Source organism: Oryx dammah, unplaced genomic scaffold (genome assembly GCF_014754425.2).
Source record: "Oryx dammah isolate SB20612 unplaced genomic scaffold, SCBI_Odam_1.1 HiC_scaffold_8, whole genome shotgun sequence".
Lineage (NCBI taxonomy): Eukaryota > Metazoa > Chordata > Mammalia > Artiodactyla > Bovidae > Oryx > Oryx dammah.
In genome coordinates, this window is record NW_024070192.1 from 52,756,920 (window position 1) to 52,773,490 (window position 16,571).

General features: G+C 48.6%; 1 protein-coding gene across 1 annotated transcript in view; it reads left to right on the top strand.

The window, feature by feature from the left end:
* Positions 1-16,571, top strand: part of RNF43 (ring finger protein 43) — a 68,875-nt gene that overhangs the window by 36,789 nt on the left and 15,515 nt on the right. The window contains exon 2 of the mRNA XM_040244227.1: positions 14,407-14,529. Within this exon, the coding sequence (XP_040100161.1) occupies positions 14,407-14,529 (123 nt within the window). The remainder of the gene's footprint in view (positions 1-14,406; positions 14,530-16,571) is intronic.

Genomic DNA, 16,571 nt, shown 5'->3' on the forward strand with positions numbered 1-16,571 from the left:
CAGCATACCAGGCCTCCCGGTCCTTCACTATCTCCCGGGGTTTGCTCAAACTCGTATCTGTTGAGGTGATGATGCCATCCAACCATTTCATCCTCTGTTGTCCCCTTCTCCTCCTGCCCTCAATCTTTCCCAGCATCGGGACATTTTCCAGTGAGTCAGCTCTTTATATCAGGTAGCCAAAGTATTGGAACAATATAGTACTGATACAATATCCACCCTCAGAGGGCCTCCAAGCCAGTCATGGAAGACAGCAGTGTGAAGCAGAGTTTGCAGGGCAGCTGGAAATCCCTACAACCTCTGAGCAGAAAAGCACAGCCAGATTTATGTAGCCATTTCACACACTTGCACTGAAGTCACTGAACTTTGCTAATGCTGGAGTAGCCCTGCTGATGTTCCTGATACGCCAATGGCATATTTAAGTGAATAACCTGACTTCCTCAAGTTTCATGTCTTTGGTCTTTTTTTCCCCCCCACAGGGACTGTTTGCTTTTAGTCTTTGGCCTTTGCAGCATTAAAATCTGAATCTAAATAATTACTTAAAAACAAACACTGCCTGCTTCCAGCAGGTTTCTAAATTCCTACCATCTCTGGCATGCATTTGGCTAGAACAGAAAAGCAAAATAATAAAGCAGACTGTGTCAAGGCTGTTTGCAGACAGCACATTGGGTTAAGTGTGAGAGTTCAGTAAACTTTCACGTGTGGGAAGAGTGAAGGCCGGGCCTGGGAAGGGCCCTGTCCAAAGCCTCTTTAGACTCTTATCCTGGAAGTATGTGGAGCAGGTATTAAACCCTTGTGATGCTGCCACCCATGTCCAGACCTCAGCCTTCCTGCAGGGGACTCTTTGAACAAGATCTGGCTGAATGAGGGGTCTTGGTGCCTCCTACAGGATGGAGGTCAGTGTGGCCATCAAAATCTCCCACGACAGTGGTCACTAGCTGAGCAGCAAAATGCAGCTGACATGTCAGATCTCTTGGTAGGATTGTTAGCAGGCCAGGTAAGTTCGTCCCCTGGTGGAGAGAGAGACTCCAAACCACATGACTGAGGTGTCTTCTAAGGTCTTGACATTCATGGGCCTCAGAGCCTTAGTATTCTATTTCCAAGCCTTCCTTCCAAACCACACTGATGTAACTAAAATGATATTTGATGGCCTCCTCCCTCTCCTTTGCTCCTAACATCATGCGCAGCTTCTTGGTGCCCCTGTAACTAGAGGTCCTTCTGGACTGACTCAGGACAAACCCTGTTTCTCTATGGGAATATAATGGAGAAACACTACCTCTCGAGGGGCTTCCCTGCTGGTCCAGGGGTTAGAACTCCACCTTCCGGTGCAGGGGGCATGGGTTTGGTCCCTGGTCAGGGAACTAAGCCCCACACGTCATGGGGTGCAGCCAAAAATTTAAAAAAACCTGTACCTTATGGTGGTTGTGATTTTTCTCCTTTCTGATTTCCACCAAATAAGATTTCTTCTCTGATATCAGCTGATTTCAAAATCAACTCAAACAGCCACTTTCTTCTTTCTCCACCCTTTCTTCTTCCTTCCTTCCTGCTTAATTTGTAAGATATATTTTAGAAATTACAGTTTGGGGAGTTCCCTGGTGGTCCAGTGGCTAAGACTGTGCACTCCCAATTTAGGGGACCTGGGTTTGATCCCTGATCAGGAAACTAGGTCCCACATGCCACAACTAAGACTTGGTGCAGTCAAAATAAATAAATAGATTTTAAAAAAAAGAAATTATTTTGTATCTATTTAATATGTGTAACTTTTTAAAATGTGTGCATATGTCATTTTAAAATTCCAGAAAGATAGTTCAGTTCAGTCACTCAGTCGTGTGCGACTCTTTGCGACCCCATGAACCGCAGCACGCCAGGCCTCCCTGTCCATCACCAACTCCCGGAGTTCACTCAGACTCATGTCCATCGAGTCGGTGATGCCATCCAGCCATCTCATCCTTGGTCGTCCCCTTCTCCTCCTGCCCCCAATCCCTCCCAGCATCAGAGTCTTTTCCAATGAGTCAACTCTTCGCATGGGGTGGCCAAAGTACTGGAGTTTCAGCTTTAGCATCATTCCTTCCAAAGAAATCCCAGGGCTGATCTCCTTCAGAATGGACTGGTTGGATCTCCTTGCAGTCCAAGGGACTCTCAAGAGTCTTCTCCAACACCACAGGTCAAAAGCATCAATTCTTCGGTGCTCAGCCTTCTTTATAGTCCAACTCTCACATCCATACATGACCACAGGGAAAACCATAGCGTTGACTAGATGGACTTTAGTCGACAAAGTAATGTCTCTGCTTTTGAATATACTATCTAGGTTGGTCATAACTTTTCTTCCAAGGAGTAAGCGTCTTTTAATTTCATGGCTGCAGTCACCATCTGCAGTGATTTTGCAGCCCAGAAAAATAAAATCTGACACTGTTTCCACTGTTTCCCCATCTATTTCCTATGAAGTGATGGGACCAGATGCCATGGTCTTCATTTTCTGAATGTCGAGCTTTAAGCCAACTTTTTCACTCTCCTCTTTCACTTTCATCAAGAGGCTTTTTTAGTTCCTCTTCACTTTTTGCCACAAGGGTGGTGTCATCTGCATATCTGAGGTTATTGATATTTCTCCCGGCAATCTTGATTCCAGCTTGTGCTTCCTCCAGCCCAATGTTTCTCATGATGTACTCTGCATAGAAGTTAAATAATCAGGGTGACAATATACAGCCTTGACGTACTCCTTTTCTATTTGAAACCAGTCTGTTGTTCCATGTCCAGTTCTAACTGTTGCTTCCTGGCCTGCATACAGATTTCTCAAGAGGCAGGTCAGGTGGTCTGGTATTCCCATCTCTTTCAGAATTTTCCACACTTTATTGTGATCCACACAGTCAAAGGCTTTGGCATAGTCAATAAAGCAGAAATAGATGTTTTCCTGGAACTCTGTTGCTTTTTCCATGATCCAGCAGATGTTGGCAATTTGTTCTCTGGTTCCTCTACCTTTTCTAAAACCAGCTTGAACATCTGGAAGTTCACGGTTCACGTATTGCTGAAGCCTGGCTTGGAGAATTTTGAGCATTACTTTACTAGCGTGTGAGATGAGTACAATTGTGCAGTAGTTTGAGCATTCTTTGGCATTGCCTTTCTTTGGGATGGGAATGAAAACTGACCTTTTCCAGTCCTGTGGCCACTGCTGAGTTTTCCAAATTTGCTGGCATATTGAGTGAAGCACTTTCACAGCATCATCTTCCAGGATGTGAGATAGCTCAACTGGAATTCCATCACCTCCACTAGCTTTGTTCGTGGTGATGCTTTCTAAGGCCCACTTGACTTCACACAGCAGGATGTCTGGCTCTAGATGAGTGATCACACCATCATGATTATCTGGGTCATGAAGATCTTTTTTGTACAGTTCTTCTGTGTATTCTTGCCACCTCTTCTTAATATGTTCTGCTTCTGTTAGGTCCATACCATTTCTGTCCTTTATCGAGCCCATCTTTGCATGAAATGTTCCCTTGGTATCTCTAGTTTTGTTGAAGAGATCTCTAGTCTTTCCCATTATGTTCTTTTCCTCTATTTCTTTGCATTGATCGCTGAAGAAGGCTTTTTTATCTCTTCTTGCTATTCTCTGGAACTCTGCATTCAGATGCTTATATCTTTCCTTTTCTCCTTTGCTTTTCGCCTCTCTTCTTTTCACAGCTATTTGTAAGGCCTCCCCAGACAGCCATTTTGCTTTTTTGCATTTCTTTTCCATGGGAAGGTCTTGATGCCTGTCTCCTGTACAATGTCACGAACCTCATTCCATAGTTCATCAGGCACTCTATCTATCAGATCTAGGCCCTTAAATCTATTTCTCACTTCCACTCTATAATCATAAGGGATTTGATTTAGGTCATACCTGAATGGCCTAGCGGTTTTCCCTACTTTCTTCAATTTAAGTCAATTTGGCAATAAGGAGTTCATGATCTGAGCCACAGTCAGCTCCTGGTCTTGTTTTTGTTGACTATAGAGCTTCTCCACCTTTGGCTGCAAAGAATATAATCAATCTGGTTTTGGTGTTGACCATCTGGTGATGTTCATGTGTAGAGTCTTCTCTTGTGTTGTTGGAAGAGGGTGTTTGCTATGACCAGTGCATTTTCTTGGCAAAACTCTATTAGTCTTTGCCCTGCTTCATTCCACATTCCAAGGCCAAATTTGCCTGTTACTCCAGGTGTTTCTTGACTTCCTACTTTTGCATTCCAGTCCCCTGTAATGAAAAGGACATCTTTTTGGGGTGTTAGTTCTAAAAGGTCTTGTAGGTCTTCATAGAACCGTTCAACTTCAGCTTCTTCAGCATTACTGGTTGGGGCATAGACTTGGATTACTGTGATATTGAATGGTTTGCCTTGGAAACGAACAGAGATCATTCTGTCATTTTTGAGATTGAGAACCCCATGAACAGTATGAAAAGGCAAAATGATAGGATAGTGAAAGAGGAACTCTCCAGGTCAGTAGGTGCCCAACACGCTACTGGAGATCAGGGGAGAAATAACTCCAAAAAGAATGAAGGGATGGAGCCAAAGCAAAAACAGTACCCAGCTGTGGATGTGACTGGTGATAGAAGCAAGGTCCGATGCTGTAAAGAGCAATATTGCATAGGAACCTGGAATGTCAGGTCCATGAATCAAGGCAAATAGGAAGTGGTCAAACAAGAGATGGCAAGGGTGAATGTCGACATTCTAGGAATCAGCGAACTAAAATGGACTTGAATGGGTGAATGTAACTCAGATGACCGTTATATCTACTACTGCGGGCAGGAATCCCTCAGAAGAAATGGAGTAGCCATCATGGTCAACAAAAGAGTCCGAAATGCAGTACTTGGATGCAGTCTCAAAAACGACAGAATGATCTCTGTTCGTTTCCAAGGCAAACCAGAAAGATAAAGTAATACTTAATATTATACTTCCTCCTTGTATGTATTTTATTAAAAGAGATTACAGATAGATGGTGATGACCTTGGCTTTTCAGGTGATGCAGTGGTAAAGAATCTGCCTGCTCATGCAAGAGACGCGGGTTTGAGCCCTGGGTTCGGGAGATCATGTGGAGAAGGGAATGGCTCTCCACTCCAGTGTTCTTGCCTGGAAAATTCCATGGACAGAGGAGCCTGGTGGGCTGCAGTCCATGGGGCTGCAAAAGTGGGACACGACTGAGCGAGCAAGCATGAGCATGCGTGACCCTGTGCACCACAAGGATGCCAGGCAGAGAGTGGGGTCGGGAGAGGCCCACCATAGGACCGTCGTAGGGTAAAGGAGTCCAGTCACATCATGGAGCATGGACACGATCTGAAGCAAGGGGAGGTAATTTTTTTTACTTGAATGAAGACTGTAATGTGGGAGGAGACAGTGAGAGAGGTGGCAGTCTGCCTGAATGTCCATTATCTGGGTCTGAGCTTGTGTGACCTCTAATTTCAGGACACACCTTTCTCATCCTAGACAAACATGGACGATTCATTGGGAAAGTATCTCTGAGCAGCGTCTGGGTCTGACTGCCTTGTTGTGGCTAGGAGAGATGAGATAAGCCCTAGAGGGGAAGAAGAAAAGCTGAGACTGCTGGGCAGAGAGAGCCTGGGCCCAGAGGGAAAAGGAGCAGACAGCTCCTGTCTTGCTGTTAAGAATGATTCAAGTTGGAAAATTCTAGAAATGTAGATCCTGAAGCCTTCCATCCAGGCATTCTAGTACTCAGTTGATGTTTGTTATACCGCACAGAATACTTCCCAACACATAGACCTGGAGGCGGAATGGTGTAATATTCAGGGAAGTGGGGCTGAATTTAGGAGACTTCAGCCTCCTTTAACTACCTTATGTAACCATGGGCCATCTGGAGCATGAGGCTCACATTCCTTGTCTGTGTAAAGCAAGTTTTAAAGGCACCGTACAGGTCTGAACCAGGCTCAACTGTTAGCAAATCACATCTCTTTTATAAACTGTATGGCAACTGGATTCAAGTTGAGTTTTATTCATTCTTTCGCCAAATATGAAGGGCCTGTTTTTCTTGCTGTTCAGTTGCTAAGTTGTGTCCGACTCTTGCATGGACTGCAGGCCCCCCTGTCCTTCACTATCTCCCGGAGTTTGCTCAAACTCATGTCCATTGATTCTGTGCCCACCAGGCTCCTCTGTCCATGGAATTCTCCAGGCAAGAATACTGGAGTGGGTAGCCATTCTCTTCTCCAGCCGATCTTCCCGACCCAGGGATCAAACCCTGGTCTCCTGCATTGCAGGTGAATTCTTTACCATCTGAGCCCCCAGGGAAGCCCATCAAGAGCTACCAGATGCATAGCCCCAGACTGGACCCTCGGCAAGCTCAGCTCCTCACCTCAGACTGCCTCTGCCTTCTGCTGGAAGCTAGCAGATCCTTTCATTTCTTCTCTTAGCAGCCCTCTTACTCACCAGCACCTCTGCCCCCAGGAAGTTTTCTCTGGATCAAGCAAGAGATACTGGAGGCCTCTATCATGCCCCTTGTCTCTGCTAGTCCCTTTCCATCAAGGGTATGCTTCTGTTTCTCTCCTCCCACCATTTTTTTTTTGTACCTTAAAAAAAAAAATCACACAATCAAGCAGGAATACATTTTCCTTGTAAAAGCATTTTAACAAATAGATAAAAGGAAACTCCTCTTGACAATCCTCCAGCCTCCCAAGTTAACTGATTAGGAAACTCAGCCACCCCAAAGAGGCAGAGATGCAGTCTAAGGATGGATGGAAATGCAGTCTAGAAGTTTCCAAATCCTAAACAGTTGCCATTAGGATCTACCCTGTAGCGATGAGCATCGGCCTCTTTAAATAACGGGCAAGATGCCCACACTGGCCCTCAGAGACTACAGCAGCAACAGCAGCAACTCCAGGCCAGTCTGCTTGTCCCAACGCCCAGCTCCAGGGGCGTGACTTTACGACGCTCCTGGGTCCTGTCGCCAGAGATAAAAGTCAGGTAGTTCCAAGTTCAGGTAATGGAGGTTGCATGGGAGAGGATGATTATAAAATCTGAAAAGAGGAAATGGGGAGAAGGTGCCTTTGATGCCCGGCCAATGTTCCTGATTACAAAGGTAAAATTGTAGCAGGCAGTAAAGTTACCCGTCCAAGGCCTGGGTGAAGGTCTGTGAGTGGACTCAGAGAATAAGAGATGATTGCGGCTGAACTGGGCGGGGACGAGGGTGGCTGGGGAACAGGAGACAGCAGAGAATTACTTGCAAGAGCACACACCCCGAGAGGAGGAGATGTTGTGGATTAAATAAGGCCCGCGTCAAGTTCGGGGCTCACTTGAGCCCTGGAATGCCCTTTGTGAGGAGGTAATGAGATCACATGGGAAGGAGGCGGGCTGAGAACTGGAAGAGCTTGTTCAGTGGGGTTGGAGGGCTGAGCCCAGGAGGGAAGTGACCGTGGATAACGAGCTGTCCCAGACCGGGCGGAGGGGAACACTGGCATTCAGAGCCGCCGTGACGACTGGCAAAGGAGAAGCTGTCAGGACGGGCTTTGTCCCTTCCGAGAATAAGAAGGCATTTTACTAATACGGATGCAACGGCGTCAATAAAAATAACGACCATTTAATGAGCACTTACTGGGACAAGCCTGATAATCCAGGGGCTAAGACTTGGTACTTACAATGCAGGGGAACTAAACCCCGCATGCCACAACTAAGAGTTGGTATACTTCAACTATAGATCCCCCAGGCTGCAAATAAGACGTGGTGCAGCCAAATAAATACATACAAATAAATATTTAAAAAAATAGTAATGAGCACTTAGTGAGGGTCAGGAGGCTCCATGCTAGGCACTTAGAGCCATTGTCTCCAGACTTCATGCTAATCAGGAGGCAGTTTTTATTCCATTCTGAACGTGAAGAATGGGAAGTTCAAGAAAGCTAAGAGACAACCTGTCCCAGGTCACACAGCTAAATGATGGAGTCAGAAAATGAACCTAAAGGCTGGGAAGAGAATGGAAAAACCAGAACAAATAAGGTGAAGGAGGAGGACAGAAACATACAGACCAGAGCAGGAAATACAGCGCACACCAGCAAAGACCTACGCCCTGACCTCGGTGCTTAAAGTGTGTGTGCAGAGTTGAGTTCTCAGCCGGAGTGGCCTGGACCCTATGGAAGAAGTCCTTGTAATTTGCTCCTCCTCATAGCAGTGTCTAGAATTGGGCACTGGGTCTCCTGGCCTTTCAGCAAGATGCAAGTAGACTTTAAGCTGGCTTGGTTTCTAGGAGCCCTCCCCAGCCACACCATCCCCAGGTCCTGCAAGCCCGTTTCTCTTGGTCCTCTCCTGATATAACTGACGAGACGGGGGGCCGGTGTGGAAATCGTGTTTACATCTGCATTTTTAGGAGACATTAAGGAGGCAGATGCATTTAGATCTGCTTTCTTCTCAGGCACCCTCTTCCCAGCTGAAAATTCCCTGGAGGAGGGGGTAAAAACAGCCCTGGTGTTACACTCCAGGGTGTAAGACCAACTTTGCCTTGCTAGGGAGTTGAATGACCTTTTCTTGGCTTTTGTTTTCAAACTGAGAATGCGTACTTGAGAAACTCTCATTGTAAAAGACTCCATACATAAGCACAGTCAGCATGATTTTCATGCTGCAGATATGACTCTGCAAGAAATACCATGGTCCTTTATTTTTCTCAAATGGAATTCCTGACCTAAAGGTCCTATCCCACTTTGCAGGAGACCCAGATTCAATCCCTGGGTCAGGAAGATCCCCTGGAGATGGGTATGTCAACCCTCCCCAGCATCCTTGCCTGGAAAATCCCATGGACGGAGGAGCTTGGGGGGCTCAGTCCATGGGGTCGCAAAGAGTCGGACACGACTGAAGCGACTGAGCATCCCCCTCACAGAGCAGCCAAAACTGAGATAACTAATACTTTTTACTTGTCCACACCGGTCGCCACCAATGTGACCACTGTCCGAGCACGTGTTCCCTTGGAGTCCAGGTGGGCACAGCATCTTTGCCAGGGTCCAACCTCTGGGGTCCCTCCTTCTGGGGCGTAGGCTGTAGATTCCCACCACGTGGCACTCTCCAGGCCCCTCCCCATCCTCCAGATTCTGGGGACTCTGACCACCCGCTACCCCCACCCAGCTCCGCAGACAGACTCCTTTCTGCCCTCAGGACACTCCCTTGTTCTCAGTGACTTCAGTCTTTCTCCAAAGTCAGGACAGAGACCTTCAGCAACTTTTGCTTTTGGTAAATGTCCCCCAAGGCAAGGAAATAGAACACAAGGCTCTCTTCTTGGAATGAGAGGAGGGAAAAGACAGGAACGGTATATAAATAGCTCTCATTCTTTTTTATTCTTCCACAACACAAAATAAAACTCAAATTAATATCTTTTGCACATTGTCCTATGATTGAAGTACTCAGAGCAAACCACCAAAATCTCTTCTCCATCTCCTCTCTAATTCCTCTCCCAAAGCCATGATTATCAGGGTTTTGGTACATCATGCTGTCTTCATAGGTAACTGTCAGTTTTCTGGTTGTAGGCATTCAATATTTAATTTTAAAACCTATGTAGCAGGGACTTCCCTGCTAGTCCAGTGGCTAAGACTCTGAACTCCCAATACAGGGGACCTGGGTTTGACCCCTGGTCAGGGAACTAGATCCCACATGCCATAATCAAAAGATCCTGAATGCCGAAACTTAGACCCGGCACAGCCAAATAAATACTTTTTGAAAAGAAATAAATAAAACCTATGTAGCAGGCACTGGAGAGGCAGTGAAGGTCTGTCACAGGCTGTAGGAGGGAGGGAGGGAAGTAAGTAGATAACTAAAATACTCTAGGGTAAGTCTGTGTGTGTGTGCTTAGTCGCTCAGTCCTGTCTGACTCTTTGTGACCCATGGACTATACAGTCCATGGTATTCTCCAGGCAAGAATACTGGAATGGATAGCCTTTCCCTTCTCCAGGGGATCTTCCCAACCCAGGGATTGAACCCAGGTCTCCCGCATTGCGGGCAGATTCTTTACCAGCCACAAAGGAAGCCCAAGAATACCGGAGTGGGTAGCCTATCCCTTCTCCAGCAAATCTTCCTGATCCAGGAATCAAACCAGGGTCTTCTGCATTGGAGGTGGGTTCCTTCCCAACTGAGGTGTCAGGGAAGCCCAGAGAGGAAGAGAGATGCCCACATTAGACCACTTTGGCTTCAGTATAGGGAACTGAGCGGGGTGGGTTGACCCCAGTTAAGTGGTTATTTCAGTGAATTGGATGGTGGCTTGTGTTAGAGTTAGTATGGGAATGGCAGAAAGAGGACAAAGAATAGAAATGTTTAGGAGCTAGAATTGCTAGAATTTGATGATTGGGGACTTCCTTGGTGGTCCAGAGGTTAAGAATCTGCCTTGCGACGCAGGGCACAGCTTCAGTCCCTGGTTCGGGAACTAAGATCCGCATGCCTCAGAGCAGCTCTGGAGCCCATGTGCCCCAGTGAAGAGACAATGCGCTGCAGCTAAGTCCAGACACAGCCAAATGAGTCAGTATTAAGAAAAGAATTTGCTGATCAGTTGTTGGAGGTGGTGGGAGATGAAGGAGCTCAGAGGAGACTAGGAAGTCATCTAACTTGAGTAATAGGTGGATGGTGGTTCCAGTCCCCCAAAGAGGGAACACTGGAGGGGTAGTTTTGAGGCATAAAATTATTAGTTTAATGGTGAAATGCTGAGTTTGAGGGGTCTCATTTCTTCAGGCAGAAATGTCCAGGCCCCTCGTGAAGGTCTGGAACTCAAGAGAGGTCTGGGCTGTACTTACGTAATTAACCACCTCAGTGTGGAAATCAAAGCCGAGGGTTTGGCTGAGGTCACCCTGGGACACCATGGAGCACTCTTCACTAAAAGAGAGCCTGGAATATTCCTGGAAGTCACCACCAGTATTTCAAGGACTTGTGTTTGGGTCATATGCTTTAGGAATGTATAATTAGGAAGGCAGATTTTCTTGGTTATGAATTAGGGAAAGGTACCATGTTTTCAAAGTCAAACGAAGATTCTTCTTCTTTTTTTTTTTTTTTAACTTCATCTTACTTCTTTCTAGCTCTCTAATGGTCGGCTCTCGGCTGTGTAATCCTGGGCATGTTCCTTAACTGTTCTGTGCTTCTGTTTCCTCATTTTTAAAATGGAGATGATTTTAGGGTTGTTAGGAGGATAAAACGGAGAAGGCAGTGGCACCCCACTCCAGTATCTTGCCTGAAAAATCCCATGGGTGGAGGAGCCTGGTAGGCTGTAGTCTGTGGGGTCGCAGAGTCGGACACGACTGAAGCGACTCAGCAGCAGCAGCAGCAGGAGGAGGATAAAAAGAATACACAAAAGTGGTTAGGACACTGGTCCACCGTGCTTACTCAATACATGTGGACTCTCATCCTCATCCTCATCATTGGATGGACAATGGCAGAGTCACTATGTGTTTCCTTTCTTTTTTTTTTTTTACTTTGTTTACGGCTCTGCTGGGTCTTCATTGCTGCGGGCCGGCTTTCTCTAGTTGCGGCAAGCAGGCCTATCTGCAGCAGCCTTCTGGTGCGCTGGCTTCTCATTGCAGTGGCTTCTCTTGTTGCAGGAGTTGTGGCACATGGGCTTAGTTGCCCTGTGGCACGTGGAATCTTCCAGGACTAGGGATAGAAGCCGTGTCCCCTGGATTCTTAATGCCTGGACCAGCCAGAAGTCCAACTACGTGTCTCATTTGGAGTTACGTGACTCCAGAGGGTGGAGTCAGGCAGAGCTGGGTTCTAATTTTGTGTGACCTTGATTTCTCTGTGCTTCAAGCTTCTTCCTCTAAGTGGGGGTGAGCACACCTACCTGGTAGTGAGATAACATCTGCAGGCTCTGGCAAGCCAACAGCGTTTACTAATGGTTAATTTCCCCCATTTCCTTCTTCTGTAGCTGTTAGTTCAGGACCAGGGAAGTCTGGTGACGCTGCACCATATTTCGGCTCCATCTCAGCACCTTCTGTTGTGAGCACTATAGGCGAGGGCATGTTGGTTCCCACCCCTGCAAGAAGACCTGGGGGCAGTGTGGTGCTTACATTTTCACAAAGCCTTCTCCAAAGACTGCTCCTCCCCAAAGTGACTTTCTCCTGCCCGCCTTGACCCTCTGGTCAGGGAGAAGCATCTTGGAGTTATCTTGAGAAAGTTGGACTATACATGCCACCTACATAGTAGGTAAGATCCTATGTGCATGCCCTGCGTGCTTGCTCAGTCGCTTCAGTCGTGTCCAACTCTTCTCGACCCCATGGACTGCAGCCTGCCAGGCTCCTCAGTCCATGGTTTCTTCAGTTTGCAGTCCCTTCCAACCCTCAGCACAGGCTGCTCCTCCGCCACGAAGCCACCCTCCCCCTTGTTGTGGGTCCACTGGGTGAACACACATCATTTAAGTCCCCAGAGGAGCACAAGTCACTCTGCCCTCCCCCGTGGGATTGTAGGTCCCCATCCCCAGGCCCTCCAGGGGGCCCTTGAAGGAACCTGCATCACTACAGCACAGTACTCTTGTATTCTGAGCTTCTTTGAGGCAAAGAGCCTACCGTATTCATTGTTGACTCCTCCTCCATTTATTGAACAGTGCCTGGCACCAGGAGGGCCTTTGGTGTTGATAAAATGAAGAAATGAATGAGCAGATGGACAGATTAGTAGCGCTTGTTGAGATGGGGCTAAAACTTCACCACACCCCCCAACTTTATGCCCCACACCATTTCTGGGGGCTTGGGGATATATAGAAACTTTCTCTCACACTAAATCTTGATCACCACCAGCCTGATAGTCCTTAATTTCTAGCAGCAAGAATGGAACTCACTCCTCTCTCAACACCCCCTGCTCAGAGATTTTTATTCCCAGGGATATAATTCAAAGTGAGCTAGTGCATACTTACTGAGAACCTGCTATGTTCAAGAGGCCGCAGTGACACAGTATGAGAAAATAGCCCAAAAGTGCTTTCAAAAAGTGATTGTGCTTTTAAATCCAGCACTGGCATTATCATGCTCATAAACATCTTCAGAAATTCAAAATTGTCTCTGGTTCCTGTGACCAAATTCTCTCTGGTTCTTCCTGGAAGTCCTTTAGACTTCAACAGCAGGAGCCAGGGAATCGTGGGCAACTCCCTAGTAGGAAGGCCCATTCTTGACAGCATACGGTGGGTTTCTACCATGTGGGAATCCCTGGCCCATAGAATTATGCTTTGCTCTCACAGTACTCTGGGAAAATTAGGTTTGAGTGGGTATTAGAATCACCCTGAAGGAGGGACTTCCCTGGCAGCCCAGGGAAGTTTGGTTAAGACTCACGCTTCCAAGGCAGAGGTAGCAGGTTCAATCACTGGCTGAGGAACTAAGATCCAACGTGCATGCCATGTGTGTGCTCAAGAGCTTCAGTCGTCTCCGACTCTTTGCGCCCCCATGGACTGTAGCCCGCCAGGTTCCTCTGTCCGTGAGATTCTCCAGGCAAGACTACTGGAGTGGGTTGCCCTGCCCTCCTCCAGGGAATCTTCCCAACCCAGGGACTGAACCTCCATCTCCTGCGTCTCCTGCATTGCAGGCGGCTGAGCCACCGGAAAAGCCCTGCATGCCGTGAGGTGTGGCCAAAAAAAAAAAAGTCACCCTGAAGAAGAAGAGAGTGTGCAGAAGGGCAGTCTCATCCCTTTGGCGTGGGGACCTGCAGTCTCTGTTCAGCCTGTTGGCCTGCTTCCCCTGAGTCACTGCTCCGTACCAGCCAGGCTGGAGGCCCCAGGTCTTGGCTGGACCTGCCATACCCTCAGAACAGGTGGGCAGAGCAGGCTGCATCCTCCTATCCACCCTTCCAGGGCACAGGATGAGCTCCTAGGAATTGTGCTCCTAGGAATTTGGCTAAGAGACTTAACTCTAGCCGAACCTTATCCCCAAACAGTTCTCCTCCCTATCAGTAACCTGCTTACTCTAAGGATAGGCGAAGGAGGATGTTGAAGGGAACAAGATAGCATCCAGTGAGAAAACCCAAGCCGCAGGAATGATGGGCATCGCCATGGCAACAGCTGCCGTGGGGACAGGAGGCACCAGCAGTGCCCAGCACTGCCCTTGGAGAGCAAGGGAGGAAGGCAAGATTCTGAGTGCACTGAGAGAGGCTCTGCACCTGGGGTCTTGGAGCAGAATTAGGAGGTGGGAGAGGCTAGGGCCAGGAGAGCCCTTTGCAGCTGACCAGTTTGGAAAAGCAGGGCTTGAGGGTTGCTGGAGTGGCTTTGCAACAGGCTCTTCACTTAGGTGCCCGTTTTGGACAGCCCTCACTCCTGTGTGCCCCCACCTCCATGCATCCTTGGTCCGGGGGCTCCTAGCTTGCTATGAGACCATCTGATAGGAAGCCTCCTCTACTGTGGCACCAGGAGGCCTGCCAGGCCCCTGTGAGAACAGTGAGGAAGTGCCCGGCTCTCCCAGCTGCGCCTTCTGCTCCCTAGAGCCTCCTAACCTGTCTCTCTTTCTCTCTGCAGTCTCACCCCCTATACCTGTGCAACGCCAGCGATGATGACAATCTGGAGCCTGGGTTCATCAGCATCGTCAAGCTGGAGAGTCCCCAACGGGCCCCCCGTCCCTGCCTGTCACTGGCCAGCAAGGTAGAGTCACTCTTGACTCCAACACACCCTTCACCCAGCTCTGGGCTGTGAGAGGTCCTGTGCTCATTGTCTACTCTTTTCTCGAGAGTGATGTGCTCAGTTGAGGTTTTTATAGCCCATGACGGGTCTGAGAGACATGGAAATGCAGGCCCCCATCCTTTCCCCACCAACCATGTAGCAGCAGAACTTCCTGGTGTCACCTAGGGTTTGGACCCCATCCTGCCTCCTCCCTGGCACGTGGACGTTCCAACACCCCACCCCCTGCCCCGCATCAGCGCAAAGAAGGGGTCAGCCAGAGGGCTTTTCCATCTTTCAGATATACTCACTGAGCACCATGCAAAGAGAGCAGAAACAGAAGCCAGTGCCCCTTAAAATACTGTTCCTCTGAGATTGCGGAGTGGTGGGCTGCACTTCCACGGGGCGGCCCTGGCTGGAGCTGGCAGCCACTGCCACCTGTCCACTGTCACGGGCTCTCTGGCTGGCACGCTGCCCACCGGCCTGCCACCTCACGGACCCGCACACATCTGCAGTCACGACCCCTGCTTTCACATCAGTTACTGTTTTCTTTGTGCTGATATGAGGGTGGGACCCAGCGTAGATACTTCTTGCATATTAATTCTCATTTATGTTCCACAACGATCAGGAAAACTAGACATTGTTATCCTCTATTTGACGTAGAAGACAAGTGAGGGTCAGAAAACTTGAGAACTTGCCAGAGGACGCAGTGAGCAAGGGGCAGAGCTGAGATTTGAACCGAGCCTCGTCCAGTTCTCAGCCCCGAGCTTTTAATCCCTGTGCCCTGTGGCTTCCTGTTCTGGATGGGAAAACGGAACCTCTGTGGCGTGATCCTCATGCTGACACGAGCCAGAGTGTAGCTAGGTTGTGGGGGGCTCGGTCAGGCAGACTTCGGGAGAGGGTCCTGCTCCCGGGGAGGGCTGAGAGAAGGGGGTGACAGCCCCAGCCTGTGGGCCTGCTTCCTGTGCTCAGGCCTAAGCCCTCCCGGGGGTTTCGTGGTCCTCCTGAGGGCTGTTTCCTGGGCCAGGAGTCTCAAGGGAAGAGCCTGGGTTCTTCGCTGATTCCCCAGGGGAATCAGTGGGCAGACTGTGGTGCCCACGGATGGGTGAGGATATTCTCTGGTTATGCTGATGCCGAAGGGGCTCCCAGGGAGGGGGAGATGGGGGCCAGGGCCCACCGGAGGCGCTGGAGAGAGTGGTGTGTCTGCAGGATGGTGCGGGGCCTTGCTGGCAGCAGCGTTTTGTTAGGCTGAAGCTGCCCTGCTTCTGGCTATTTCATTTCCATCGCTTGACAAAGTATGGCAAATGTCACTCATTGTTCATTTGGTAAATGACTGCCTGCTGTCAGGTAGGGGAGTGTGAGTGGGTTGTTGGGGCGGGGGATGGACGGATGGGGAGTTCGGGTTCTGAGAAGCCCTGCTGTCCCTCTGAAGCAGAGAGTGACTTCACATGCACGTGGATGCTCAGCAACCTGTCAGGATGCGCCCACGTAAGACAGGAGGCTTCTTGTCGCCCCTAGAGGAATAGGTTTCTGTAGGAGACGTGAGCCACGTGCAGAGACTCTGGGTCACGAGGAACATCGGTGAGTGCTCTCTGAGCTACTTAAGTAACCTGGTTGGGCCTTTGTTTCCACTCCCATAAAATGGGACTTTGATTTCCTACCCCGGTGACCAAGGTGAGGTTGAAAATACTGTCTGTCAAGTGCTAAGTAGTGCCTACGCTAAATCAAACGCAAAACCAACGGGAGAAGCACCTTGACCTCCCAATATTTTAGACATCCCACAGGCTTAACTAAACTCTTCAGTGTGGTTTTTTTTTCTTTTTTTTTTGCTTTTGGTTGGAATTCTATCAGTTCCATGTGTTAATACAAGTTTTCTCATAGGAAAATGAATTGTGCCTAAGAAATGCAGTGTGCGACCCCATAGACGGCAGCCCACCAGGCTCCTCTGTCCCTGGGATTCTCCAGGCAAGAACACTGGAGTGGGTTGCCATTTCCTTCTCCAGTGCATGAAAGTGAAAAGTGAAAGA